Source organism: Sphaerodactylus townsendi, linkage group LG15, assembly GCF_021028975.2.
Source record: "Sphaerodactylus townsendi isolate TG3544 linkage group LG15, MPM_Stown_v2.3, whole genome shotgun sequence".
In the NCBI taxonomy this organism is placed as follows: Eukaryota; Metazoa; Chordata; class Lepidosauria; order Squamata; family Sphaerodactylidae; genus Sphaerodactylus; species Sphaerodactylus townsendi.
The window spans coordinates 19,263,572-19,290,769 of record NC_059439.1 but is presented as its reverse complement, the minus strand read 5'-3'; the positions used below and the strand labels follow the sequence as shown (position 1 = coordinate 19,290,769).

The 27,198-nt window shown below is 49.0% G+C and overlaps 1 protein-coding gene across 4 annotated transcripts in view; it reads left to right on the top strand.

Moving 5' to 3' along the window:
* Positions 1 to 27,198, top strand: part of SYT3 (synaptotagmin 3) — a 51,077-nt gene that overhangs the window by 9,918 nt on the left and 13,961 nt on the right. For 3 of the 4 annotated variants that reach the window (XM_048517920.1, XM_048517919.1, XM_048517921.1), the window contains exons 2-5: positions 3,040 to 3,508; positions 4,752 to 4,892; positions 6,238 to 6,625; positions 8,835 to 9,387. In XM_048517920.1, the coding sequence (XP_048373877.1) occupies positions 4,757 to 4,892; positions 6,238 to 6,625; positions 8,835 to 9,387 (1,077 nt within the window). In that variant the 5' untranslated portion in view covers positions 3,040 to 3,508; positions 4,752 to 4,756. Of the gene's footprint in view, positions 1 to 2,527; positions 2,551 to 3,039; positions 3,509 to 4,751; positions 4,893 to 6,237; positions 6,626 to 8,834; positions 9,388 to 27,198 lie in introns of those variants that run through there. The other variant, XM_048517922.1, reaches the window with a different exon arrangement.

Sequence of the window (27,198 nt, the reverse complement as noted above, 5' to 3'; positions counted from 1 at the left end):
CCCCGTGAAAAGCTAGCTGCTGTAGAAAAGATTAGCTGCAGCCAAAGGAGAGCTTTCTAGCTGGACAAGAGGACAAGATGTGAGTGGGGAGACACCAGTAGAATTGGGGAAGGGGGGTGGAGATGCTATTCAGAGAGTGGTAAAAAGGAAAAAATAGCCAGAGTGAATTAGGAGCTGGGAGATCCAGGATCTCGAGAGCCAGCATGGTATAGTGGTAAGAGCAGGGGGATTCTACTCTGGAGAACCGGGTTCCCCACTCCTCCACCTGAGTGGCAGAGGCTTATCTGGTGAACCAGATGTGTTTCCGCGCTCCTGCATTCCTGCTGGGTGACCTTGGGCTAGTCACAGTTCTTCAGAACTCTCTCAGCCGCACCTACCTCACAAGGTGCCTGTTGTGGCGAGAGGAAGGGAAAGGAGCTTGTCGGCCACCTTGAGTCTCCTTACAGGAGAGAAAAGTGGGATATAAATCCAAAATCATCATCTTCTTAAATCTCCACTCTGCCATGAGGCTCTTTTTATGACTTTGGGCCATTCTCTCTCTGTCTCTCTGTCTCTGTCTCTCTGTCTCTCTCTCTCAGCCTAGCCCTCCCTTGCAGGATTGTCGTGGCAACTTAGATGGATAATATCGGGAAGGGAAAACTTTCTACGCCGCCCTGGGTTCCTGGGAAAAAGTGCCAGATACAAATGTACCATTAGGGAGATGCTAATAATTCAGGGCAATGCTGGAAAGCTCTTTGCTGGGAAGAGGGGGACAGGAACAGAGGGGCGCGGGTTTTTTCAAAATTATGAACCTAAAATAATGTTTGTTGGGAGCGCGAAAAGCGGCTGCGTCGGGAGGAGATGGGCTAGGACGATTTTGCCCGGATGAGAAGTGATGGGAGAGAGAAGGCTGTGTGCTACCATTCAGCCCTGATACTTGTTATTCTGGGCAGGAATGAATGCTGGCAATTCCAGCAGGGATGCAGCGATGGCAGCAGCGGAGGCCGCAGGAGCTTTGGGGGAGAGGCAAGTCAGTAGAACCAGGCTCTCCTCTGTTCTGCCCCTGCAACGCATTCTCCTATTGGGGATCAGAATCTGGTATCTTCTTCCCCACAAAAAGGGCAGAGCAGGAAAACCCCCATGGGTTTGCCTCTCTTATAAAGCTTGTGCTTCTAGGCCTTTACCGCACCCTACTAACCCAGCCTAGGAGATCTGGCAAGAAGAGACTTTCCATGATGGCTGTTTGGTCCTAGAGGGACCACCATGCAATAGGGGAGGGCAGGCTGTCAATACCTGCTAAGAGCCGTGGCCTCTGGGAAAAACCTCCATCTGAGAAGCTGGAGAGCTTCTGCCAGCCAGAGTAGACAATAACGGAACTTAGTAGACCAGAAGTCTGACTCAGTAGAAAGCAGCTTAGGGACTTAGGGACGCAAACGTGTTGCTCCCTTGTGAGCCTATTTCCTATCCAAAGATGTAAAAAAATTCCTTTCTTCTCAGTTCTAGCCCAAATTATTGCTTAACCAGGGGAGCAAATGTGGTGTAGTGGCTGACTACAGCTGGGAGACTCAGGCCCCTTCCGCACACGCAGAATAATGCACATTCAATCCACTTTCACAATTGTTTGCAAGTAGATTTTGCTATTCCGCACAGTAAATCCAAGCTCCAGAATGGATGAAAGAAGGGTGCATTATTCTGTCTTGAGAAGAATTCATTAATTTCTGCCCTGCCATAAAGCTCACTGGCTCTCCTTGAATGATCATATTAGGATCTGAATACACAGGTTTGTGACGACAAGGGGTGGACGGAACTATGTAAACCCTTTGAATCTCTGCAGAGAAAGGGGTATAAAGATATCTTCTCTTCTTCCCATTCAAATACTAATCAGGGCCGACCCTGGACTTTTTTGGTGCTTTCCCACCCAAATTCCACCCAGGGCTGTCCCTGTTTAGCTTTCAAGATCTGCCAAGATCAGACTAGCCTGAGCCATCCAGATCAAGGCACCTGCTTGTTACCTATCATAAAAATATCTTGCAGGTAAAACATTTTTAACATGTTGGAAAATCTGTCACTCAGTGGCCCAGTCCCTGCCATCTTGAGTTTTCAAAAGAATCTTGGAGAGCAGCTAGAGCAGGAAGAAGACCCTTTTCTCCTTGAGACCTTGAAGACCTACATCCAGTTGGAGATGGACCATTGGCCTGACTCTTACCTAAAGCAGCTTCATATGTTTGTATTGTGTTATTTAGATATTTATGGCCCAGTTTTCTCCACAAAGGCGACCCATTCTCCTCTCCCCCAGTGGCCCCCCCCAGCAGCCACCTCATCAGATACATTAGGCTGCGAGAGAGTGATTGGGGCAAGGTCACCCAGCGAGTGTCCACAGATCATGAATCCCAGATCTTATTCCAGCACTTTCACCACTATACCATGCTGATCCCCATAGACACATCTGTAATGTTTAAAAAGCAAGAATTCAGCACCACGGACAGCTCCCATCTCTGGTCACCATCTGCCATTACGTCTGATCTAAGGAGGTGGCATCTGAGGGTCTCTAGTGATGACTTTGCTGAACAGGTGGGCTCATAAAACATAAGAGAAGGTAAGAAGAGCCCTGCTGGATCAGACCGGCGGTCCTTCTAGCCCAGCATCCTGTCTCATGCAGCGGCCAACCAGTTACTCTGGAGACTCAACAACAGGGTGTAGAATCTGAGGCCTTCCCGTGAAGTTGCCTCCTGACACTGGTGTGTTTAGAGCATAGGTGTCAAACTCGCAGCCCTCCAGATGTTATGGACTACAGTTCCCATCATCCTCTGCCAGAATCATGCTGGCAGGGGATTATGGGAACTGTAGTCCATAACATCTGGAGGGCTGCGAGTTTGAAACCTGTGGTTTAGAGGGAGGAGGCAGTCTTTAAATACCCCATTTTTAGGCTCTTTCGTGGGTTTTTTAGATCAAGAATGACCAGTATATGTATGTTGTGTGCTCTGTTCTCTCAAATGGGGATGAAAGCACATGAAAGGCAAACTTTGGCTCAAATCTAACTGGGTTTCCCCTTCACTGCAGCTGTCCACATATCCCTGGAGGGGAGAAGGAGGAAGATCCTCTGGAAATCAGTTTCCTTGAAGATTTAAGAAATCACTCCCTGTCACCATGAAGAAGCCCCCTAGGATCCATGACTCTGAGATCCCGTGGCTCTGAGATCCCCCTGCCGTCTCACAGAGCCAGCCAGAACCATTGACTCCACTGGCAGCCCTGCCTGCTGATTGTTCCCTCAAGCATCCAGCAGAGGGCACTACTGCCCTCACCCTGTGAACCCCTCTTTGAGACGCATGGACCCCACGGTGCCCCGGATGGCAGATTGCATGCCCTGCTTCCCGCTGGCCGCTGCTCACGTGCGGACTTGGATCTCCAGGGATTTGGCACTGGTTTCCTGCTACTCTCCTGCTTGGCACTGACCTGGACCAGTTGGCATCCTGGATTCAGCAATACGGAAGCAACCTGACAGCCATACCCTGAACCAGTTGCTGACCAGGTGAGTGGCAGAGTGGGGAATTGAACCTGGTTCTCCAGATTAGAGTGCACCTGCTCTTAACCACTACACAACACTTGCCAGCTCCTGACCAGGACAGTGTTCTTCTATGGCCTAGTGCAGGGGTCTGCAACCTGTGGCTCTCCAGATGTTCATGGACTACAATTCCCATCAGCCCCTGCCAGCATGCTCAATTGGCCACGCTGGCAGGGGCTGATGGGAATTGTAGTCCATGAACATCTGGAGAGCCACAGGTTGCAGATCCCTGGCCTAGTGTGTTCCCCTTCCTGGTGAAGAAGCTGGTGTTTCCCTAGTTCCCTTGAGCATCTGCAGCGCCTGAAATCCTTCATTCCTTTGTATTCCATGGCTGCTGGTTCTCACCCAGAGAGGATGACTCCACCTTGGTGCACCAAGGCACTGAGCCAAGAAGTGGCTGCTGTGCCTCTTGTTCTGTTTCCTTCACTAACTCCTTCCCTTTCTATCCTCCCACACCTGTCATGTCCAATGAGGCTCTAATTCCCACCCCCTCCCCTGACTTACTACTGTGAGGAAGAAATAAGGAGGGTGAGAATCTGTTTCTCCAAAATGCAAATGTTGAGGATTGTAGAAACCAGTCCTTTCTAGAGGCAGCCTGGTTGCCCTCAAATAATGCTGCCAGGTTGCCCTTAAATAATGCAGCCTGGTTGCCCTCAAATAGTGCAGCCTGGTTGCCCTTAAATAATACAGCCTGGTTGCCCTCAAATTGTTTCCCCATCCTTCATTCATTCTGAGTGACCTTGGGTGAGTCACAGTTTGCTGAGAACTTTCTCAGCCCCACCTATCTCACAAGGTGTCTGTTGTGGGGAGAGGAAAAGAAAGTATTTGTAAGCCACCTTGAGTGTTCTTACAGGAGAGAAAGGTGGAATATAAATCCGAACTCCTCTTCCTCCTCCTCCTCCTCTTCCTCTTCTTCTTCTTCTTCTTCTTCTTCTTCTTCTTCTTCTTCTTCTTCTTCTTCTGCTGCTGCTGCTGCTGCTGCTGCTGCTGCTGCTGCTTCTACTGCTACTGCTACTGCTTCTACTGCTACTGCTACTGCTACTGCTTCTCCTGCTTAGATTAGGATGCTCTTCCCATCCAATAAGATAACCACAAACGAACCATCGAAGACAGTAAGAATGTCAGGGCCCGCCAAAGAGCAGCGGATTAAACTTCACAACCAGCATGACCCAGGCCTCTCTGATCTTCTTTCAATCTGCCTTCCCTTTAGGCACCATGTCAGGAGACTACGACGAAGAGAGGCACCGCAGGGCGATGGAGCTTCTACAGGTGCTGTGCTCCAACACATGTGCTGCCCAGGAACGGGAGAAGTGTCAGGAACTGACGGGCCACGTGGGTCCCGTCAATACAGGTAAGGAGCCTGGAGGGAGGTCGAGGTAAGAGATGGCCCAGATCTAGGAGGAGGCTGGAAGAGGAATCACGTCCTGCTCCCAGAAGTCACTAAAGTCGTGGCTCAGCTCAGGTCCCAGGTTCAGCCTCAGGATCTCTAACCATTTCATGTATTCAAGCAAATCCATATAGTGCCCAGGCTTTTAGTAATTAAAATGTAAGAGAACGACAACTGCCTTCTGATTATAAAGAGCAGCAAGTAGGTGACGTGAAAGTCTGAAGACTCCAAAGTGCTTCTGCCTTTCAGAGGAGATAATCCCAATCTTGATCGACTGTCAGTTGGACTCTTTGTGAAGCAGCTTCATGGGTTGAGATTTAGCCACGGCTCACTGGGAGGGGCCAGCTTTTCACGAGAAAGGGCCTGGGTTCCATCTTGGCCTTTCCAATTAAAAGCGTTGGGTAGTAGACGATTGAGGGCCAGGATGTTGTGGTGGTTAAGCCACTTTAAAGGACTTGTCCATGTTCTTCAATCATGTTGGAAACGACAGAACACGTTCTGTTGTATTGTCCCCGTCACACTGACTCACATAAACATTGTATTGAGCAGTATATAAACTCAAAACCTGCTCTTTCCAACAGGGTTAAGACTCAGATACTCCTCAGCGATTGTTGTTCTAAACGGACCCAGGATGTGGCAAAGTTTCTTGCTTTGGCCCTGAACAAAACTTAGTTAACCTGAATAGGTTTTCCTCCCCTTTTAATATATTTTATTTTATTTTAAATTATGCCTAGTAAAGTTTACTGAATTGAATTGAATTGATGTGGCGGTTGAAAGTCATACTGGACTACAATGATTGCAATTGTTTGTTTTTCATCTGTATATTTTCATCTGTACATATTTTTTAATCTGTTTCTATTTTTAGAATGTATATTTTGCTTTTTAACCTGTTCAAAAATTGAAATTCTTTTAACCCATCTTTTGTTCATAAATAAAAATACTACTACTACTACTACTACTACTACTACTACTACTACTACTACTACTACTACTACTACTACTGCAAGAGTATAAGACAATGTCCCAATCATGCCCAGTTCTGCTAGGACAAAACCTTATAATGCCTCAATCATAGGAAACTCTTCTAGTTTGGCGCATGATTGGCTTGATGTTTACTGGTCCCTTAAACAATTCTTGGACTTTTAGGTCCTTCGTTCTAGTTTTATAGGGTTGTTTGTTCCCCTCTTTGGTTTGTGCCTCATGTTTGTGGGATTCGCTAGGAACGGGAGAGGGATTCGCTAGGAACAGCCATGTCTCAACAGTGAAGCTTGGATACTGAGTTCAAGGCCTTTCTGTTTGTCCCATCTAGAAATCTTGGTCAGCCTCCTGTCGGTGATCGTGACCTTCTGTGGGATTGTCCTGCTGGGGGTCTCCCTCTTCGTCTCGTGGAAACTTTGCTGGATCCCTTGGCGGGATAAGGGCTCCTCTTCGCAAACCCAGCGCAAGGAGCACCCCCTCCATGCTCACCTCCACCACTCGCCTTTTGGGGACCTCTTGGCCGAGCGGGTGGAGCTGGGGCCAGAGATGCCCGAGAGGTCCTACCTCGATATGGATTCCTACCCCGAGGCCAACCTCAAGGTCAGCCAGACCTCCCCCGACCTCCCTGTGGAAGGCCAGACGAACACCAAGGAGGGCGTGCCCAATATGCCCAATGCCCATTCCCACCAGCAGGTTGCAAGCTTGGCCCCCACACCCAGGTGAGTGGGATGGTGGGGGGAGACCTGGGGAGGGGAGAATGTCTAGCTAAGAATGCTCAGTTGTAGATAAAACGCAGGAGGTTGTTGGACGGGGTCCTGACCTGGAAGGCTCAGACTAGCCAAGTCTGGCTAGATCTTGGAAGTTGAGCAAAGTCAACTGTAATTAGTATTGGGATGGGAAGTCCAGGACCACTATTCAGAGGCAGGCAATGCCATACCACCCCTATTAGTCACCATAAATCAGGTGTGAGAGCCAGCGTGATGTAGAGGTTAAGAGCAGGTGGGCTCTCATCTGGAGAGCTGGATTTGATCCCCCACTCTTCCACCTGAGCAGCAGACTCTAATCCGGGGAACTGGATTTCTTTCCCCACTTCTCCACGTACACCCTGCTGGGTGACTTCGAGCTAGTCCTAGTTCTTGCTGAACTCTCTCAGCCCCACCTACATCACAAAGTGTCGATTGTGGGGAGAGGAAGGGAAGGAGTTTATAAGCTGCTTTGAGACTCATTATGGCTCAGAAATTGGGGTATAAATCCAAGCTGTTCTTCTAACGACACATTCCACTACCAGACAGACACACTGGATAGATATATATTTCTATATGCACGTTATGCATGGAATGATGGCGGATGGGGAGATCTTTAAGATGGACTGTTGTGTTAACCAACATTTTTCTTGCTCAGTAATGATGTACAAAGGGTAAGGAGCAGTGGCGTATTTGCCTAGGGATGGGGGTACCCTCTGTCCACCGGAGCACTGATCTGGTCACGTGGGGGGCGCAAAATCCCGCCCCTCACGTGACCAGGAAGACGGCAAGGCAGCTGGAAGTCCTGCTGCCTTGTTGTCTTCTAGAGCCTTTGGCCCCACCCATTTCGTCATTGAAGGAAGCCAGAGGACCCTCCCAAGCCTCCCCCCGGCTGCTGGCTCCCCCCAAGCCCTATCCCCCTCCCAGCTCCCCCTCTGGGGAGTACAGAAGCAACTGGAAGGCTCCGTGCTGGGGCCTATGCTTTTATAATCTCGGGGGCTGTGGCTCTTTCTGGGTATTCTCTCTGGGTATGTTTTGGGACTCTCTCTGGGTATTTTCAGTTCCCAGTCCTGTGAGGGCCCAATTTGGATCGGAACAAGAAAGGGTGCATATACCTCTCACTCCCGTGCCATTTTCCTGACCTGAAAAAGCCCCAGGGAAATCTGTTTGCCTCTTTGGGGAAACCTACTTGTACCGCATGAGGGCATGTTGAGCCCCAACAGGTCTTTCAGGTCAGGAAAATGGTGGGGGGGGGGGGTACAAAAATCCGAGCCTGCTGTCCTTATGAATTGGGAACCGTGCGCCTGGAAGCCGTGGAACTTCCAGACCATGCCTATCAGCCCAAATTGTGGACATCCCTGGTAAAAGCATATCCTGTTGTCAGATCCTTTACTGTAAATTTTAGGCCATGGATCATCTTTCAATTTAGCCTACCTTACATGTTTGTGGTGTGGATAAAAGGGGAGCCCCACATATTCTGTCTGGAGCTCATTAAAGAAAGGGCCGGATTAAAATAAATTAAATAATGCCCGTTCTGATCTGGATGCAGGATTGCTCAGCTGCGTGGCTAGATAGGTGGAGATGATTGTGCAAGAGACTGGTTTGATGTCTGTCCTTTCAGCAAGTACAGTACACTGCCTCTCCCCTTGACTCAGCAATTGAGCAGCCCGCATCCCAGAGTCCACGTAGGGGAGGAGAAGGTAGAGCTCATTAAGAGAAAGGTAGAGCTCAGTAGAGAAAGGTAGAGCTCAGTAGTGAAAGGTGGAGCTCATTAAGAGAAATGTAGAGCTCATTAAAAGAAAGATAGAGCTCAGTAGAGAAAGGTAGAGCTCATTAAGAGAAAGGTAGAGCTCAGTAGAGAAAGGTAGAGCTCATTAAGAGAAAGGTAGAGCTCATTAAAAGAAAGGTAGAGCTCAGTAGTGAAAGGTGGAGCTCATTAAGAGAAAGGTAGAGCTCATTAAGAGAAAGGTAGAGCTCATTAGAGAAAGGTAGAGCTCATTATTTATTTATTTATTTATTAGGTTTGTATACCGCCCAACCCCCAAAGGGCTCTTAGAAAAAGGGCTGGATTTAAATAAGTTAAATAATGCCTCTTCTGATCTGGACACAGGATTGCTCACTTCTATGGCTAGATAGATGGAGATGATTGTTCAAGAGACTGGTTTGATGTCTGTCCTCTTGGCAGGTACAATACACTGCCTCGCCCCTTGACCCAGCAGTTGAGCAGCCCGGATACCGGAGTCCACGTAGGGGAGGAGAAAGTAGAACAAGTGACCAGCATCGGGCAGATCAAGCCGGAGTTGTACAAGCAGCGCTCTGGTGAATCGGACTCCAAGAAAGGGGAGGCCGCCAGCTGCGGGCGGCTGAGTTTTGGCCTGCGCTACGCCTACGGCACGGAGCAGCTGGTGGTGCGGATTCTCCGGGGTGTGGACCTGCCCGCCAAAGACGCCAACGGTTTCTCAGACCCCTACGTGAAAATGTACCTGCTGCCTGACCGCAAGAAGAAATTCCAGACTAAGGTGCACCGCAAGACCCTGAACCCCATCTTCAACGAGACTTTTAACTTCAACGTCCCCTTTGCCGAACTGCCCTCGCGGAAGCTGCACTTCAGCGTCTACGATTTCGACCGCTTCTCCCGTCACGACCTCATTGGCCAAGTGGTGCTGGACAACCTGCTGGAACTTGCCGAGCGGGACAGTGACGCGCCCCTGTGGCGGGACATCATGGAAGCCAGTTCGGTGAGTGGGGGTCATATTGCGGGGAGGAAAGTGGGGGGAGGAACAACTCTATCTTTGGAGCAATCGCATCAAGTTTTTTTAAAATTATAACTTTATTTAATAATTACAAATTACAACAATGATTATAGTTCCGTCAAACATTAAAACTTAAAATGAAAAACAAGAAATGTAACACTATGTTGTACATAAGTAATATATATCCCATATTTTATATCCCCCTCTATTATACCATGAACCCTCCCCTCCCCCCTCTGTAGAACTTCTCCTCCAGTTCAACTTACTTTCTACTCAATTACAGTCTAACAGCAGTAAAACAAAGATTACTATAAATCTCAAAACTAAGTCATATTACTGGGGTGCTGTGTGGTTTCCGGGCTGTATGGCCGTGTTCTAGCAGCATTCTCTCCCGACGTTTCGCCTGCATCTGTGAAGATGCATCTCTGAAGATGCCAGCCACAGATGCAGGCGAAACGTCAGGAGAGAATGCTGCTAGAACACGGCCATACAGCCCGGAAACCGCACAGCACCCAAGTGATTCTGGCCATGAAAGCCTTCGACAAGAAGTCATATTAATCGATAATACTGCTACTTCAATTACAAAAAACTGTCACTACTAATTCACCCTTTCTGTTTGCAACAAAGCAATTAGTATTACTCTGTCTTATCTAAAAGAAGAAGAGAAGAGTGGATTTATATCCCCCCTTTCTCTCCTGTAGGAGACTCAAAGGGGCTTACAATCTCCTTGCCCTTCCCCCCTCACAACAAACACCCTGTGAGGTGGGTGGGGCTGAGAGAGCTCCAAAAAGCTGTGACTAGCCCAAGGTCACCCAGCTGGCGTGTGTGGGAGTGCACAGGCCAATCTGAATTCCCCAGATAAGCCTCCACAGCTCAGGCGGCAGAGCAGGGAATCAAACCCGGTTCCTCCAGATTAGAGTGCACCTGCTCTTAACCACTACACCACTGCTGGAACAGAAAGTAGTAGAAAATAGTAGAAAGTAGTGGAACAGAAAGTAGTAGAAAAAGACGGGGGGAAAAGAGAAAAGACATTGAGTAATATATTCGTAAAATACCGAAGAGTTCATATGCCACCGGAGCGATATTTATGTCATAAGCATTTGAAATATAGCTCGACCGTAGTTGCCAATTCTGGACATAACGCATCAAGTTCATGTCCTTCCAACCCCATCGGTCAGCCGAGCAATGAAACCCTTTCTAATTTGCCGTCCCAATTCTGTAAACTTGACATTTAATCCAGGACAATCAGTCCAGTCTGTCAATGAAATTGGCCTACGAAGCCGTTCCGCCTGATAATCGTGACTTGCTCAGTGATACTTCCTCTAAGGGCTGAATCAAAATAGTGACATGCCTTTGGCACGCTCCGTGAAGAGAGTCCCCTTTCTGTCAGTAGAGGGGAAGGGGGTCAGAAGTATCAACAGCATGGCTCTTTTCCTGTCCATAGTACCTGTTCTTGTTGTGGGGGGCCACGCTTCTCCTTCCCCAGTGTCATTCCGAAAATGCCATTTCTCGTCTGTGGGGAGTGTCCATGGCTCAGTGATAGAGCATCTCTTTGCACGCACAAACGCCGAGATTCTATCCCCAGCATGCACGGTCGAAAAGACCTCAGCCCAAAAAGCTGCTGCCGGCCAGAGTAGACAATATGGATCTTGACTGACTCAGTAGAAGAGCCAGCGGGGTGTAGTGGTTAAGAGCAGGTGCACTCTAATCTGGAGAATCGGGTTTGATTCCCTCTCTGCCACTTGAGCTGTGGAGGCTTATCTGGGGAACCAGATTAGCTTCTGAACTCCAACACATGCCAGCTGGGTGACCTTGGGCTAGTCACAGTTCTTTGGAGCTCTCTCAGCCCCACATATCTCACAGGGTGTTTGTTGTGGGGCGGGGGAGGAGAATGTAAGCTCCTTTGAGGCTCCTATTGGAGAGAAAGGGGATATAAATCCAAACGCCTCCTCCTCCTCCTCCTCTTCTTCTTCTCCTTCATCTTCATGTGTGCTTGGGTGACCTTGGGCTAGTCACAGTTCTTCGGAACACTCTCAGTCCCACCCACCTCAAAAGGTGTCTGTTGTGGGGAGAGGGAGGGAAAGGAGCTTGTAAGCCACCTTGAGTCTCCTTACAGGAGAGAAAGGTGGGATATAAATCCAAACTCCTCCTCCTCCTCCTCCTCCTCTTCTTCTTCTTCTTCTTCTTCTTCTTCTTCTTCTTCTTCTTCTTCTTCTTCATGTGTGCTTCCATTCAGTGGGAGGTAAATAAAGCTAGCTTTGCTTGCCCTCAAGGACATTGTCACATAGCTGGATCCTATTGGTTACGTGATAAGGTCACTGGTCCTGGGTAGAAAGCTCCTTGTTGTTAAAATCAAGCATAACAAAATGGTGTGGAAGTGGCAGAGTTGGAGGGAGGGGGAAGGTCGAAAACATTTCAGTTGCTCCCGCAAACCCTCCTTTCCATGCCAAAAAACGTTCTCTTCCAGACATTCTCCAGGGCAGCATTAGAACGAATGGTTTAATATTAGAACGCAACCACCCAGTGATTTTAACTCAGTCCAGCACAACAGCTCCTCCCAATAAAACATGAAAAGTCACAATGTACCCGAGCAGTCAGCCCAGCTTAGTCAATTGTCCTTGATGATAATGAGGCCTCGTTGCACGTTGCGTTTGTCCAAGGGGGGAGAAAGATCTCCCAAAGTTCTCGGTTTCCATTTCTCCCTTTGTTTGCTGAAGCCCGTCCGGTAATGAGCATGAATTGCTGCAAGTCAGAACATTCATCCACCTGTCCTAGTGTAGTCTGTCTGTCTGGCGCGTTTTCCCCCCAATCTTCCAAAAGAAGGTTTCACGGAGAGAAACGCGTCTCGCCGTGACATGCCACTGGAGATGACAGCCGTAGATGCAGGCAAAGTTTGAGGAGCGCAAACCGCCAGGCCACAGCCGCACAGCCCAGAAAACCCACCACATCGAACTTCTTCCCAAAATGTCAGGGCGATGTACCTGCTTTTATCTTACCCCAGTTATTTATTATTATTAATGTGGCCGTGGACCGGCACAAATCACTGCAAAGTTCGAAACTTGGTGAAATAAATAATCACAGCCGATTGACTCCCACGAATAAGCGGACTTCTGATTTGGAGGAAATGGGAGTGAAATAAAATAATAAATGAGGTCGTTTTAAAAATTCTGTAATATGTATCTAAGCAGTGGCGTAGGAGGTTAAGAGCTCGTGTATCTAATCTGGAGGAACCGGGTTTGATTCCCCGCTCTGCCGCCTGAGCTGTGGAGGCTTATCTGGGGAATTCAGATTAGCCTGTAACACTCCCACACACGCCAGCTGGGTGACCTTGGGCTAGTCACAGCTTCTCAGAGCCCTCTCAGCCCCACCTACCTCATAGGGTGTTTGTTGTGAGGGGGGGAAGGGCAAGGAGATTGTCAGCCCCTTTGAGTCTCCTGCAGGAGAGAAAGGGGGATATAAATCCAAACTACTCCTCCTCTTCTTCTTCTTCTTCTTCTTCTTCTTCTTCTTCTCTTCTTCTCCTCCTCCTCCTCCTCCTCCTCCTCCTCCTCCTCCTCCTCCTCCTCCTCCTCCTCCTCCTCCTTCTTCTTCTTCTTCTTCTTCTTCTTCTTCTTCGCATTTCAGCTGTCGATGTTTGACAAATTTTACAGGTGGCCACACATGGCTGTCAGTGCATGCCGAAACCAGTGGTTTTTCCATCAGTAAGCAACATACGAGCGTGAACTGAGTCTGATCCACCTGGATACCTACTATACAGGGGAAGAACAAACTTAGAATAAACCTCCCGGTGTGAGGGGCAATGAAGTAAAACATGTTCCGCTATTCTCATCTTCCCTAAACCTCCGAGATATAGCTTGAATGCCTTTAGGACCTTTTTGATAGTGGAGGTTTATAAAAATGATCCCTGGGATGGAGAAAATGGAGAGAACTTTTTATCACTAGAGAGTTCAGAGACTGGATTCCAGGATCTTGTGCATGTGAGATATGTACGCTCTACTCCGAGCCACAGTATAATCCTAAAGACACTGCATGCTTGATGGCATTGTGGCAGCAATAAGGAACAGTGAGCAAGCATGGTGGAGAGGTGGAATACTACGGCCCCTTCCCCTCCTCCCCTCCCTTGCATGCCACCCCTCTCTCCCCTCCCTCACCCCCTTCCCTTGCATGCCACCCCTCCCCCTCCCTCACCTCCGCTAGAGTGGGTGGGCCATGTCCAGATGCCGGGGCCCCTCCCTCCCCTCCCTTGCATGCCACCCCTCCCTCCCCTTCCCTTGCATGCCACCCCTCCCTCCCCTTCCCTTGCATGCCTCCCCTCCCTCCCCTCCCTTGCACGCACTTTCAATCCACTTTGAATGCACTTCGCAGCTGTGCAGAATAGCAAGATCCACTTGCAAACCATTGTGAAACTGGATTGAAAGTGCATCGTTCTGCATGTGCGGAAGGGGTCGTAGAACAGCAGGCAGGCAAAGCTCTTGAGGAAGATCTGTGTGGGGCAGAAATGTTTCTGGCACTGGGGAGGGTGCAGAGAAAAGTGTCGAGAATTCCAGAGACCTGCAGAGAGCTCCTTCAGCCTTCTGCTCATCCACCCACCTGCGCACCTGTCGGCTCCTCCTTGCTCCCATCCTCCCCGTGCCAACCACGCTTTTCTTTTTTGGAGCTCAAAGAGAAGCCGTTGGCACAAATAGGGTTGTTGCTTTTTTTCCTATTCCCTCCGATGAGTATTTTTAGCTGGGCTTGTTGTTCATGAAACGGGTGGCTAATTAAGGTGGTCAGGTGTGAGGCCGCCGCTTCCCTTGCCCTGCACCTTGCGAGATCACCCCTTCTTTTCAAGCTCACGTTTCCTCCCCTGCTGTGTCAGCCCTCCGGATGACTCCCTCCAGCCCGCATGATGCGAACCTGTAGCCGTCTTCTCTTCTCACACACCCTCCCCCCGCCGCCACTTCTCACCACCAAAGCCCTCAATTGAATGCGATTGTCATTGATCGTGATCTTATTACTGGGCTCCAGGAAATCAGCTGGTTTTCAGTTTTCTATATTTTGTACCTCAGAGAACAGAGGAGTGTAAGGAACGAGAATCATAGAGTTGGAAGAGACCCCAAGAATCATAGAGTTGGAAGAGACCCCAGGAGACCCCAAAGATCGGCAAGATCTTTGCACTGGAAGTTCTGTTAGCGGGGTGGCTGGAATCGGAGGGAGGGAGACTGATCCATAACCCAAGAGACTGATCCACAGTCCAAATAAAGCCAACTCAAGTCTGCTGATAGCTGTAATAACGCTCAAGCAGAATATGGCACTGTGGTGTAGTGGTTAGGGTATCAGTCAAAAGATCTGGGAGACTCAGGTCCAAACCTCCACTGTGTCATAGCAGCTCAGCAGGTGACCTTGGGAAGGTCTCTCTCTCTCTGCCTAACCTACCTTGCTGGGTGGTTGTTGGGATGAAATAGAGGAAGAGGGCATTGTAAGCTGCTTTAAAGGTAAAGGTTGACTCCTGTGCCAGCATCAGGTCATTACAGACCCATGGGGTGATGCCATATCACAACGTTGACTGCTATGGGGTGGTTTGCCATTGCCTTTCCCAGTCATCTACACCAGGGGTGTCCAACTCTGGTGCTTCAGATGTTCATGGTCTACAATTCCCATCAGCCTCTGCTGGCATGGCCAACGGAAGCGCCAGAGTTGGACACCCCTGGTCTACACCTTACCCCCAAGCAAGCTGAATGCTCGTTTTTCCAGCCTCAGAAATTTTTCTCTCTTTCTCACAATACTAGGACCAGGGGGCATACATTGAAAAAGCTGGGGGGGAGAATTAGAACTAATAAAAGGAAACACTTCACGCAACGAGTGATTGGTGTTTGGGATATGCTGCCACAGGAGGTGGTGATGGCCACTAACCTGGATAGCTTTAAAAAGGGCTTGGACAGATTTATGGAGGAGAAGTCGATCTATGGCTACCAATCTTGATCCTCTTGGATCTGAGATTGCAAATGCCTTAACAGTCCAGGTGATCGGGAGCAACAGCCGCAGAAGGCCATTGCTTTCACATCCTGCATGTGAGCTCCCAAAGGCACCTGGTGGGCCACTGCGAGTAGCAGAGAGCTGGACTAGATGGACTCTGGTCTGATCCAGCTGGCTTGTTCTTATGTTCTTATGTTCTTAATCTGGAGGAACCGGGTTTGATTCCCTGCTCTGCCATTTGAGCTGTGGAGGCTTATCTGGGGAACGAAGATTAGCCTGTGCACTCCCACACATGCCAGCTGGGTGACCTTGGGCTAGTCACAGCTTTTTGGAGCTCTCTCAGCCCCACCCACCTCACAGGGTGTTTGTTGTGAGGGGGGAAGGGCAAGGAGATTGTAAGCCCCTTTGAGTCTCCTACAGGAGAGAAAGGGGGATATAAATCCAACTCTTCTTCAATCCAGCTGAAAATTTGAGTGCTTGCTCGCTGGGTTCAGTGAAGTTCAGCATGCTCAATCCAATTTGACGAAAGCAAAATTCAGCATTCAACATCCAATTGGACAAAAAAGAGACACCCAACGTGGTCAGAGTGTCATTGGACCCATGAGAGCCAGGTTCAAAACCCTATTCTTCCATGGTAGCTTGATGGGTAACCACAGAATGGAGTGAATGCAGAAGAAAACAACGAGGATGATGGGGGATCTGGAGATCAAGCCCTATGAGGACAGGCGGAGGGACTTGGGAATGTTTTGTCTGGAAAAGAGAAGGTTGAAGGGGGCATGATTGTTCTCTTTAAGCATTTGAAGGGCTGTCACTTGGGCCCCTTCCGCACATGCAGAATAATGCACTTTCAATGCACTATGCAGCTGTGCGGAATAGCAAACAATTGTGAAAGTGGATTGACAGTGCATTATTCTGCATGTGCAGAAGGGGTCTTGGAGGAGGGCAGGGAGCTGTTCCTATTGGCTGCAGAGAATAGGATTCACAACAATGGGTTTAAGTTGTAGGCAGAAAGGTGGCAGCTGAATATTAGGGAAAAAAGGGTTTACAGTACAAGTTGATCTCTGCCTTGGTCTTGAGCTCCACCCCCCGCCTCTCCTGAACAACCACCGGTCTGGGATTCTAGTCTGATCCTGTTTTGAGCAGGGGGTTGGACTAGATCAGGGGTCTGCAACCTGTGGCTCTCCAGATGTTCAAAGACTACAATTCCCATCAGCCCTGCCAGCATGACCAATTGGCCATGCTGGCAGGGGCTGATGGGAATTGTCGTCCATGAACATCTGGAGAGCCACAGGTTGCAGACCCCTGGACTAGATGACCTGTATGGCCCCTTCCAATGCTTTATCCCTGAAATCAGGCTCCATCCCTGAAGACTGGAAGATGGCCAATGTCACACCAATCTTTAAGAAAGGATCTAGGGGGGACCCGGGAAATTACAGGCCAGTCAGTTTGACATCTGTTCCTGGTAAATTAGTAGAATCTATCATTAAAGATAAAATTATAAGACATGTAGAAAAGCAAGACCTGCTGAGAAAGAGTCAGCATGGCTTTTGCAGAGGCAAATCCTGTCTTACAAACTTACTAGAGTTCTTTGAGGGTGTAAACAGGCATGTGGACAGGGGTGAACCGGTGGACATTGTCTACTTGGATTTCCAAAAGGCTTTTTGACAAAGTTCCTCACCAGAGACTGTTGAGAAAACTCAGCAATGAAGGAATAAGAGGGGAAGTCCTCCTATGGATTAAAAACTGGTTGAGAAACAGGAAACAAAGAGTGGGTGTAAATGGGAAGTTCTCACAATGGAGAGATGTAGGGGTGGTGTCCCCCAAGGATCCGTTTTGGGACCAGTGCTCTTTAACCTATTCATAAATGACCTGGAAGTAGGGGTGGGTAGCGTGGTGGCCAAGTTTGCAGATGATACCAAATTATGTAGGGTGGTGAGAACCACAAAGGATTGCGAAGAGCTCCAAGCGGACCTTGATAAATTAGATGAGTGGGCTCAGAAATGGCAAATGCAGTTCAATGTAGCAAAATGTAAAGTGATGCACATAGGGGCAAAAAATCCAAACTTCACATACACGCTACAGGGGTCAGTGCTATCAGTCACAGACCAGGAAAGGGATTTAGGCGTCTTAGTTGATAGTTCCATGGGAATGTCAACTCAATGCATGGCAGCTGTGAAAAAGGCAAACTCTATGCTGGGGATCATTAGAAAAGGAATTGAGAATAAAACTGCAAAGATTGTCATGCCCTTATATAAAGCAGTGAAGATGCGACCGCACTTGGAGTACTGTGTCCAGTTCTGGTGCCGCATCTCAAAAAGGATATTGAGGAGATAGAAAAAAGAAGTGCAGAGAAGGGCAACAAGGATGATTGAGGGACTGGAGCACCTTCCCTATGAGGAGAGGCTGCAGCGTTTGGGACTCTTTAGTTTGGAGAGGAGGCTGACTGAGGGGGATATGATTAGAAGTCTACAAAATTATGCATGGGGTAGAAAATGTTGACAGAGAGAGACATTTTTCTCTCTTTCTCACAATACTAGAACCAGGGGACATTCATTGAAAATGCTGGGGGGAAGAATTAGGACTAATAAAAGGAAACACTTCTTCACGCAACGTGTGATTGGTGTTTGGAATATGCTGCCGCAGGAGGTGGTGATGGCCACTAACCTGGATAGCTTTAAAAGGGGCTTGGACAGATTTATGGAGGAGAAGTTGATTTATGGCTACCAATCTTGATCCTCCTTGATCTGAGATTGCAAATGCCTTAACAGACCAGGTGATCGGGAGCAACAGCCGCAGAAGGCCATTGCGTTCACATCCTACATGTGAGCTCCCAAAGGCACCTGGTGGGCCACTGCGAGTAGCAGAGAGCTGGACTAGATGGACTTTGGTCTGATCCAGCTGGCTTGTTCTTATGTTCTTATGTTCTATGACCATCAGCCGGTCTCTGGATAAAATGGGCCCGTGAAGAACGTCATTAGTTGTCTTGTTTCCCCATTGGGGGGAAACGTGGGGTACGGAAACCTGCATGAGCAAATAAAATCATTAACCATGGTTAGACTGTGCCCCAGGTTCCTAGCCCTCATGGTGTTTGTCTGAAAAGAAGGATGGGTGGAACGCCTGAATTGCTAACTACATTTTCCACCAGGCAGGGCTTCAATGCCCGGCACAGCTCCATGACTTGCAAAAGCAGGATAAAAATAGCAACGAGGGATTAACTGCGCTAAATATGGAATGTTGATGCCAGTTTCCTTCATTTAAATATTGTGATGTGTCGCAGAACATGGGCTACCTTAGCACAGACGTTTGCTGTTTTATTCATCTAGCGAAAAGCACACGGGGGGCTCTGGTCGCGATTCTTCCTCTGGTGATCAGACAGGCTTGTGGTTAGGAGAGGAGAGGGCTTTCACAAGCAAGCAGGAAAAGAAATGGAGCATGCCATGCTCTTCGGAAGAGTCTGCCATTTCCATGCTTTGGTTCCTCCCTCTGATAAAGGCTAGAACGATGTCGCCCTGATGCTTGCTAGCGGTAGGAAATCCCTCTCCTACCACCGTGGTGCAGTGTGTGCCTGAAATGCAGTCGACGGATACATGTGATTAAGGTGTGTGTCAAACATTATCTCTCCAGTGTGCAGCGTTGTCAAGCTTAAAAGCTTGTTGGCTGTCTTCTCAGGGCAGCCATCTGGCCTGGCCCAAATGAAGATTGCCAGCTACTTGGAGGGGGGAAAATGTCATGTTCCTTCAATTGGATGTTATTTACCAGGTGATGTCAATAACCACCTTGACCTGGACGGTCAAGGCTAGCCTGATCTCGTCAGAGCTCAGAAGCTAAGCAGGGTCGGCCCTAGTTAGCGTTTAGATGGGAGACCACCAAGGAAGACCAGAGTCATTATGCAGAAGCAGGCAATGGCAAACCTCCTCTATTGGTCTCTCAGCTACTGGGTTACCGTCAGTCGGCTGGACTTGATAGCCCTTTACATACACAATGTTAATAACCTCCATGTCACGAAAATGGGCTTTGGCCGCCCGTTTCCACATGTTCAAAGGGTCTAGACCTGGGGTCTGCAACCTGCGGGTCTCCAGATGTTCATGGACTACAAATCCCATCAGCCCCTGCCAGCATGGCCAATTGGCATGGTTCTGCAACCTGCAGCTCTCCAGATGTTCATGGACTACAAATCCCACCAACCCCTGACAGGATGGCCAATGTCACTAGACATTTTTCTCTAAGCCTACTGGCATCCGAGACAGAGAAGATAAGCGGCCAAGCTTTGTGTGGAGAAAGTCCAGGATTCCATTCCTGGCACAGCCAGTTAAAAGGATCAGGCAGTAAGTAAAGGAGAGATCTCTGTTTCCTGTCTGTCACAGTAGAGATTAGTGACTTTGATAGACTCCATGTCAGTCAGCTTCACATGCTGAGGTTGGACCGTGACTCAGGTCATTTCCGCCCGATCCAAATATCCCGGGGTGAGCGAGAAAAATATCCCTGTGCAGCTGTGAATTCTGCACGGCTCACGGTACTAACGCGGACCTGCCCCGGTTCTGCCCCGCAATATTTCCCTGACCCCAGGATACTTTAAAAATCGCCAAATTGGCGATTCTTTTCAGAGATCCCGGGGTGAACCCGCTGCCGTGCAAACTCCACGGGAGCAGACCTGGTATATTTTCCCCCTCCACGCCGCTTCCTCCCACTCCCTCTGTCTTTTAAAACTCTTTTTACAGAAGACATAATATCAAAAGGTTATTTTTCCCGCCTCGGTACTTCTTCCCACTGTGAACACCTCGGGGATCTACATGTATGTACCACTCACACAGTAAATACAAAAGACCCGGGTTGCACAGAACAAACTGGAGTATAGCCTCTTGGTCCTACCTCAACTCCTGGGAAGAAGCGGAGAGCTGTGCAGAGGCAAAAAACCGGGATAATATATCTGTGGTATGTAAAGTCCTGGTTCTACCCCAGTATAATTGTGCCATGTGGAAACGGCCTCACCCCATATGTCCCTACTCGGCCTCTGCGTTCAGCAGAGGCCAATTTGCTGCGTTCAGCAGAGGCCAATTTGCTGGTGGTCCCCGGCCCCTTAATGATGCGGCTGGCCTCCACACGGGCCAGGACTTTCACAGCGCTGGCCCCGGCCTGGTGGAACACCCTCCCACCAACTGTCCGGGCCCTGCGGGACCTTGGTGAGTTCCGCAGGGCCTGTAAGACTGTGTTGTTCCACCGGGCCTTTGGAGTGTCCAGCCGCTGATATGGTGCCCCCCCACTGCTCCTGCTTTGGCACTGGTACAACAGAGCTCCTCATATTGAGGGGCCTGCCGTCCCCCCCTTCTTGGGGTGAGTTTTTAAATTGAGCCTGGACGCCTCTTGTTTAATTTGCTAATCGTTAGCCGCTGTTTTTATGTATTTTAAGATGTTTTATTGATGGAGCCTATGTTTGTATTTTACTGGATTTGCTCCTTTTTATTGTTTATATATTATGTTGTTCACCGCCCGGAGCCCTTTGGGGATCGGGCGGTATAGAAATTGAATAAATAATAATAATAATAATAATAAAGCGCAATCAGAAGATCCTGAGTTCGAGTTCTCCATCTCTAGTTAAATGGTAGCAGTTGGGGTAGCACAGCCTTTTCTCCCCTTGGGATTTCTTTGTCCAGCCAGGATGGATAACATTTGAGTCGAATGGACCAGTGGTCTGATTCGGTATAGGCAGGTTTGCAAAAATGAAACGAGGAGGAGCCAGGAGGACATCTTCCTCTTTAAAGAGCAAGCCTTTGCTTCAAGTTAGGGATGGCCCCTAAAACCACTGGTTCAGTTCGGAGATTCACAATATAGCAGGCAGAACTCGCAAGCTAAAGTTCAGTGTGGACAGAACATGAAAAAGGAGAGGAAGATCTGTAGGGGAAAAACAATTTTTAAAAATGCACTTGAATGAAATGAGATAGGAATGCATGAAACTACTTTCTATACTCTGTCTTAGATAAAGGTGTTAGTATGGTCAGTGGAGGTGAGGTGCAGCGGCTGAGAAAATCGTATGCTTCCACATTGGACTATAGTCCCGAACAAAAATGAGAATTATCATTCATTTTTACATGCTGCCTTTGTCAAAGCCATTATTTTCTGCATTATTGAACATGGTGAACAAGGAGAGATTTATAATTTATAATTCGTTGAATGACTATCATCAAGCTTTCAGATGGATTGGGGGGGAGGGAGCAGGGCTAGATGTGCACTAGGACCTAGGCGGAATACTCTACAATAAAGAAGGCCCGGCATGTTGTGTTCTGTGGTGGAGGAATATACAGTCTAGTAACATCTTTTTTGTGAGGCAGAGCATGCTAAGTCGTTCTAGGCCAGTTTTGTCTGTTCTGCCTGGTGGCAGCTCTCCAGGGTGTCAGGCAAAGTACTACTAGATCCTTTCAGCTGCAGAGGCCAAGGATAGCAACCTCCCAAGGGACTTTTGATGACCATCCTGACAGATCCGCATTAACAGACGAAGCAGTCTTATACTGAGTCATGCTCAGGGTCATGTCTACTCTGACCAGCATGCTCCAGAGTCTCGAGCAAAGGTCTTTCCCATCACCTGCTACCTGAACAGAGATGCCCGGGGCAGAACTTGGCACCTTCTGCATGCAGAGACGATGCTCTCCCCCTGAGCCTCATCTCCATGTTAGATGTGGGAGTTGGATGTCAATGGATCAGCGAACGTAAAGGCATCTAGGCTGGAGAACACAGACACTCACATAAACAGGGGTGTATCTACCTAAAAGGCCACCCAGGGCAAGCCCAGATGCTGTGCCCCCTCCCATAGCTGTGCCTTGCCCCTGAAGACCAGGGTACAGTTGGGGCCCGCCCCCATTCGCAGTCTCCACGTGGAGATTATGAATAGGGCAAGCTGGGTCTCTCCGCCCCCTCTCCACATGGAGGTCGGATATAGAGTGTCCCTGACTGGGCACAGTTCGGGGTGAGTGGGGCATGGCCACAAAATGCACCCCCCAGAAGCGGGGCCCGGGGCTTAACACACACACTCCGCCTCCCCTTGATATGCTGCTGCACCTAATCAACCTTGTACCTCTCGGCTATTAGTACTCAGCCCTGGATAACCGATAGTCATTGTACAGTTCCACAGTCCTATGAAGACAACAAGATTTGGTCAGAAACCAGGGACAGATCAGGCTTGCTGGATTGTTTAGCTTAGTGTTTGTATCACTTGGAGCTAAGAGTTTCTATTGGATTGTTAAGATGTGAGAATCGCTGAGGATTGGGTGCTTCGTGTTTGTGACGCATTTGGTGTTGTGAAGAGCGTGTGACATTTTTGAGGAGTACATGGCAGCTTGGTGGGCACCTTGAGTGTCAAGTCAGGTTTGTTTCGACTATCCGGTACTGTGTATGTGAGTGTTTTCTGTTGCACCTCCCTTTTGTTTGGGTATGGGGTAGAACAGAGACAGCTGCTTGATCTCCGAGACCGGGCACTGTCGAAGGAGGGTGCCAAGGGGAAGCATGCTGAGAAAGAAGAGCACAGCTTGTGCATGAGAACATTACTGGGCAGAGAAGAATAAAGATAGCAGTCAGGCTGGATTAGAACAAAAGGTTCATCTGACCCTGCATCCAGTTTCCAATAGTGGACAGACAGGGAAGCACAGGGCCTGCTGGCAACAGCGTCTGTCAGTCAAGGCCCCTTCCGCACCTGCAGAATAATGCACTTTCAATCCACTTTCCAATGCACTTTGCAGTTGGAGTTTACTGTGCAAAACAACAAAATCCAGGCCCCTTCCGCATCTGCAGAATAATGCACTTTCAATCCACTTTCCAACGCACTTTGCAGTTGGAGTTTACTGTGCAAAATAGCAAAATCCAGGCCTCTTCCGCACATGCAGAACAATGCACTTTCAATCCACTTTCCAACGCACTTTGCAGTTGGAGTTTACTGTGCAAAATAGCAAAATCCAGGCCCCTTCCGCACATGCAGAATAATGCACTTTCAATCCACTTTCACAATTGTTTACAAGTGGGTTTTGCTATTCTGCACAGTAAAATCTAGATACAAAGTGCCTTGAAAGTGGATTGAAAGTGCGTTATTCTGCATGTGTGGAAGGGACCTCAGACAATCGGTTAAAAAAAAGACCCCTGAACCACGAGGCTTCAGTCACCTAATGGCCAGCCGGACACCTGTATTCTCCCGCTTTTAAATCCTCCTAAGACTGCCACCAGCTCCACAGGACAACTACCAGTAGAATGGTTGCTCGTTCATCTTGAATCTGCTGCCAGCAATTTCTGCTGGGCGAGCAAGGCCCTCTATGCCATTTCTCATAAAAGTAACAAGGTGCCACTTTGCCGAGGAGCTGGGGGATTGTGACTGAGTTCCTGCAGCTATGAAATTCAATGCTGCTTTAGGAATGGTTGTTTTTTTCCTTTAAATCAAGGCTGTGATTTATGAATGGGTGGGGGAAGGAAAATGAAAGAAGCGACTTGCATTCTGCACAGGCTGACTCACTGGCTGTGTTCCTGCTTACAGTCTGTACCCTTGCTGGGGCCATACTGTGCGGAGGCCGGAGGGCTGGGCAAATTGCAGCCCCTGCTATGGCGGGAAGCTGACTGACCAGCCCCCAAGCTGTTCATTGTTGAGCTGCCATGCCTTCAGGGATAATAGCCATGCTAGCAGAAGATAGAAGAAGAAAAAGAAGGAGGAGGAGGTTTGGATTTATATCCCCCTTTTCTCTCCTATAGGACACTCAAAGGGGCTTACAAACTCCTTTCCCTTCCCCCCTCACAACAAACACCCTGTGAGGTAGGTGGAGCTGAGAGAGCTCAGAAGAACTATGACTAGACCAAGATCACCCAGCTGGCGTGTGTTGGAGTTCACAGGCTAATCTGATTTCCCCAGATAAGCCTCCGCAGCTCAGGCGGCAGATCGGGGAATCAAACCCGGTTCCTCCAGATCAGAGTGCACCTGGTCTAAACCACTACACCACTGCTGCTCCCATATTTTTTGGGCAATATGGTCCACACTGAAAAAGTGGAGTCCAAGAATTAGTACAATGGATTTTGCTATTTCGCTCAGTAAAATCCAGTTGCAAAGTGGATTGAAAGTGGATTGAAAGTGCCTTATTCTGCACGTGCGGAAGGTCCCCCAGTCTTAATCTTGCCCAGTTAACTTTCTTAAGGTCTCCGTCCCTTGTGGCTTTTCTCCATGCAGGTCTCATGATCCCCAGCCTAGCCTTTTAAGCGCTCAAAGAGGACCACACTTTTCTTTTCCCCCAGAGGACAATCTGACTGGATCACACTCATGACTACTGGGGAAAGTGGGGGTTAATTTTTTTCCCTTTGAACCGTTTCTCTTCTTGAAAAGGCCTCACCTTGTGCTATCCTGCTTTTTACTCTAATCAGGAAGAAATGGTGAGGTTCTTGTGCCTTAAAGATCCTGGCTTATCTTGAACTCAAGACTTGAAAAATGGCAGGCGAGGATTTTGCCTGTGCTCCGTTGCTACCTTTGGGAATCTAGAGGGTGTCTAGGCATTGGAAACTGAGAGGTTTCCCCCCTACTCCTGCAGCGAGTCAGGAATAAATCCTCCACTGAAGCGGTAAAACTCCACAGTGGCTTTAATTTTAAAAGTCCTTTCTCATTTTCACCACTGAAGGAGGCAAATCGGATCCCTCTTAACATCAACTGCGCGGAGGGACTTTGTGCCGCTCCCTCTCTCAGCCTGCCCTACCTCACAGCACTGTCGCAGAGATAAAGTAGATGAGGAAAACGGTGTATCCTGCCTTGAGTGCCTTGGGCTTATTTATTCCAATCGGAGGCAGCATGGTATAGGGGTTAGAGTGCTGGGATAGAATCTGGGAGACCCAGCTTCGAGTCCCCAAGGGCCAGGCTGGGTGACCCTTGGGCCAGGCACACGTTCTCAGCCTAACCCACCTCGCAGGGTGGCTGTGGAGATAAAGCGGAGGAGAGGAGAATCGTTTACGCTATTTTGGAACCCCGTTAGGGGGAACGGTAAGGAGGTATAAAGTACAGAAAAGAATACCATGCACGGCACAGAGACCTCGCCAAATCCTTGTTCCTTCGGGCATCGACGTGCCTACCTCGCAGGGTGGTTGTGAGGACAATGCGGAGGAGAGGAGAATAATTGACTATTTTCCCCATTAGGGGGAAAGATGAGCTATAAAGTATAGAAAAGAATAGCATACATGACAGAGACTCTGCCTACATGCTTGTCCCTTCGGGCACCAACATGCCAGGCCAACATGCCATCCCGCCCTTTCTTCTCCTCTGGCCATCTCTTCCTGCCTCGGATGAGTCCAGGCACCATCATGCTCTCCACCCCCACGCTGGCTCGTTCTCTCGGCCTTGGGCTCCGGTGGGATTTAGCCCGGCCGGCATCCAGCAAAGCCCTTCTCTTGCCCCATAACAGTTGGCAGAACAGACGAAAGGGCTTGGCGAATGGGGTGGGGGGGGAGAGGAGGGAAAGGAGGGGGAGAGCTGCATAAATATTGATGAGGCTGCAAATGGGATCGAGCTGGTAAAAGGTCATAAAACATTTATGCAGGAAACAACTCACCGCCTGGTAACATGGGGAGGCTTGGCACCCGATTCTCTGCCAGGGCCAACAGTTGAAGTCCCTGGCTTCTCCCCCGCCCCACCCCGCTGCTTCGATGTGATTGTTTATTTGTTTATCTCTCTCTGCCCCTGCTTCTCTTTCCAGCCATGACCAAAGCAACCACCAAGATTGTTCTTCCTTCCCTCCATTCTATCCTCGCAAAAAAACCACTCCAGCATGACTGGCCCGAGGCCACCGAGGAGGTTTACATGGCAGAGTGTGGATTCGAACCCAGGTCCTGCACATTGTAGTGTGACGCTCTAACCTCTACCCCATGCTGCCTTCAGGCCAAGACTCTTTAGGGGATGTTCAGGGCTTATTTTCCTCGATAGGAAATGTGTGCATAGGGAGGTTTTATGCAGCTTGCCAATGGTGCGGTAAGGGACGCTCCGAGCAGCTTACCCATCTGGAAGCATCCCGAACCTTTTCCCAGTTCTATGCTGTTACAGCAGCAGTGGCGTAGTGGTTAAGAGCAGGTGCACTGTAATCCGGAGAACTGGGTTTGATTCCCCGCTCTGCCACTTGAGCTGTGGAGGCTTATCTGGGGAACTAGATTTAACTTGTGCACTCTAACACACGCCAGCTGGGTGACCTTGGGCTAGTCACAGTTCTTCGGAGCTCTCTTAGCCCCACTCACCTCACAGGGTGTTTGTTGTGGGAGGGAGAAGGGAAGGGTAATTGTAAGCCCCTTTTGAAGAAGAGGAAGAAGAGTTTGGATTGATATCCCCCCTTTCTCCCAAACACCCTGTCAGGTGGGTGGGGCTGAGAGAGCTCCGAGAAGCTGTGACTAGCCCAAGGTCACCCAGCTGGCGTGTGTGGGAGTGTACAGGCTAATCTGAATTCCCCAGATAAGCCTCCACATCTCAGGCGGCAGAGCTGGGAATCAAACCCGGTTCCTCCAGATTAGATACACGAGCTCTAAACCTCCTACGCCCCTGCTGCTCCTATAGTCTCCTTTTGAGTCTCCTATAGGAGAGAAAGGGGGGTATAAATCCAAACTCTTCTTCTCTTATCGAGGCAATTTTGTCTACCCTTGCTTTTCCACAGTGAGAGATCATCTATTCTATTCCCTTTCAACCTGCCATGCAAAACTCAGGGAAGACAAAATAGCCGCGGGATCTGCCACATTCTCTGTCCAGGGAATTCTGTTTCGCAGCTTCTTTTCTAGGGCTTTGTTCCCCCTGAGATGAGTCGAGTCAGTACCTAGCTCGTCGGTCTGCAAACTGCAGGTGCAAACTCACATAACTCC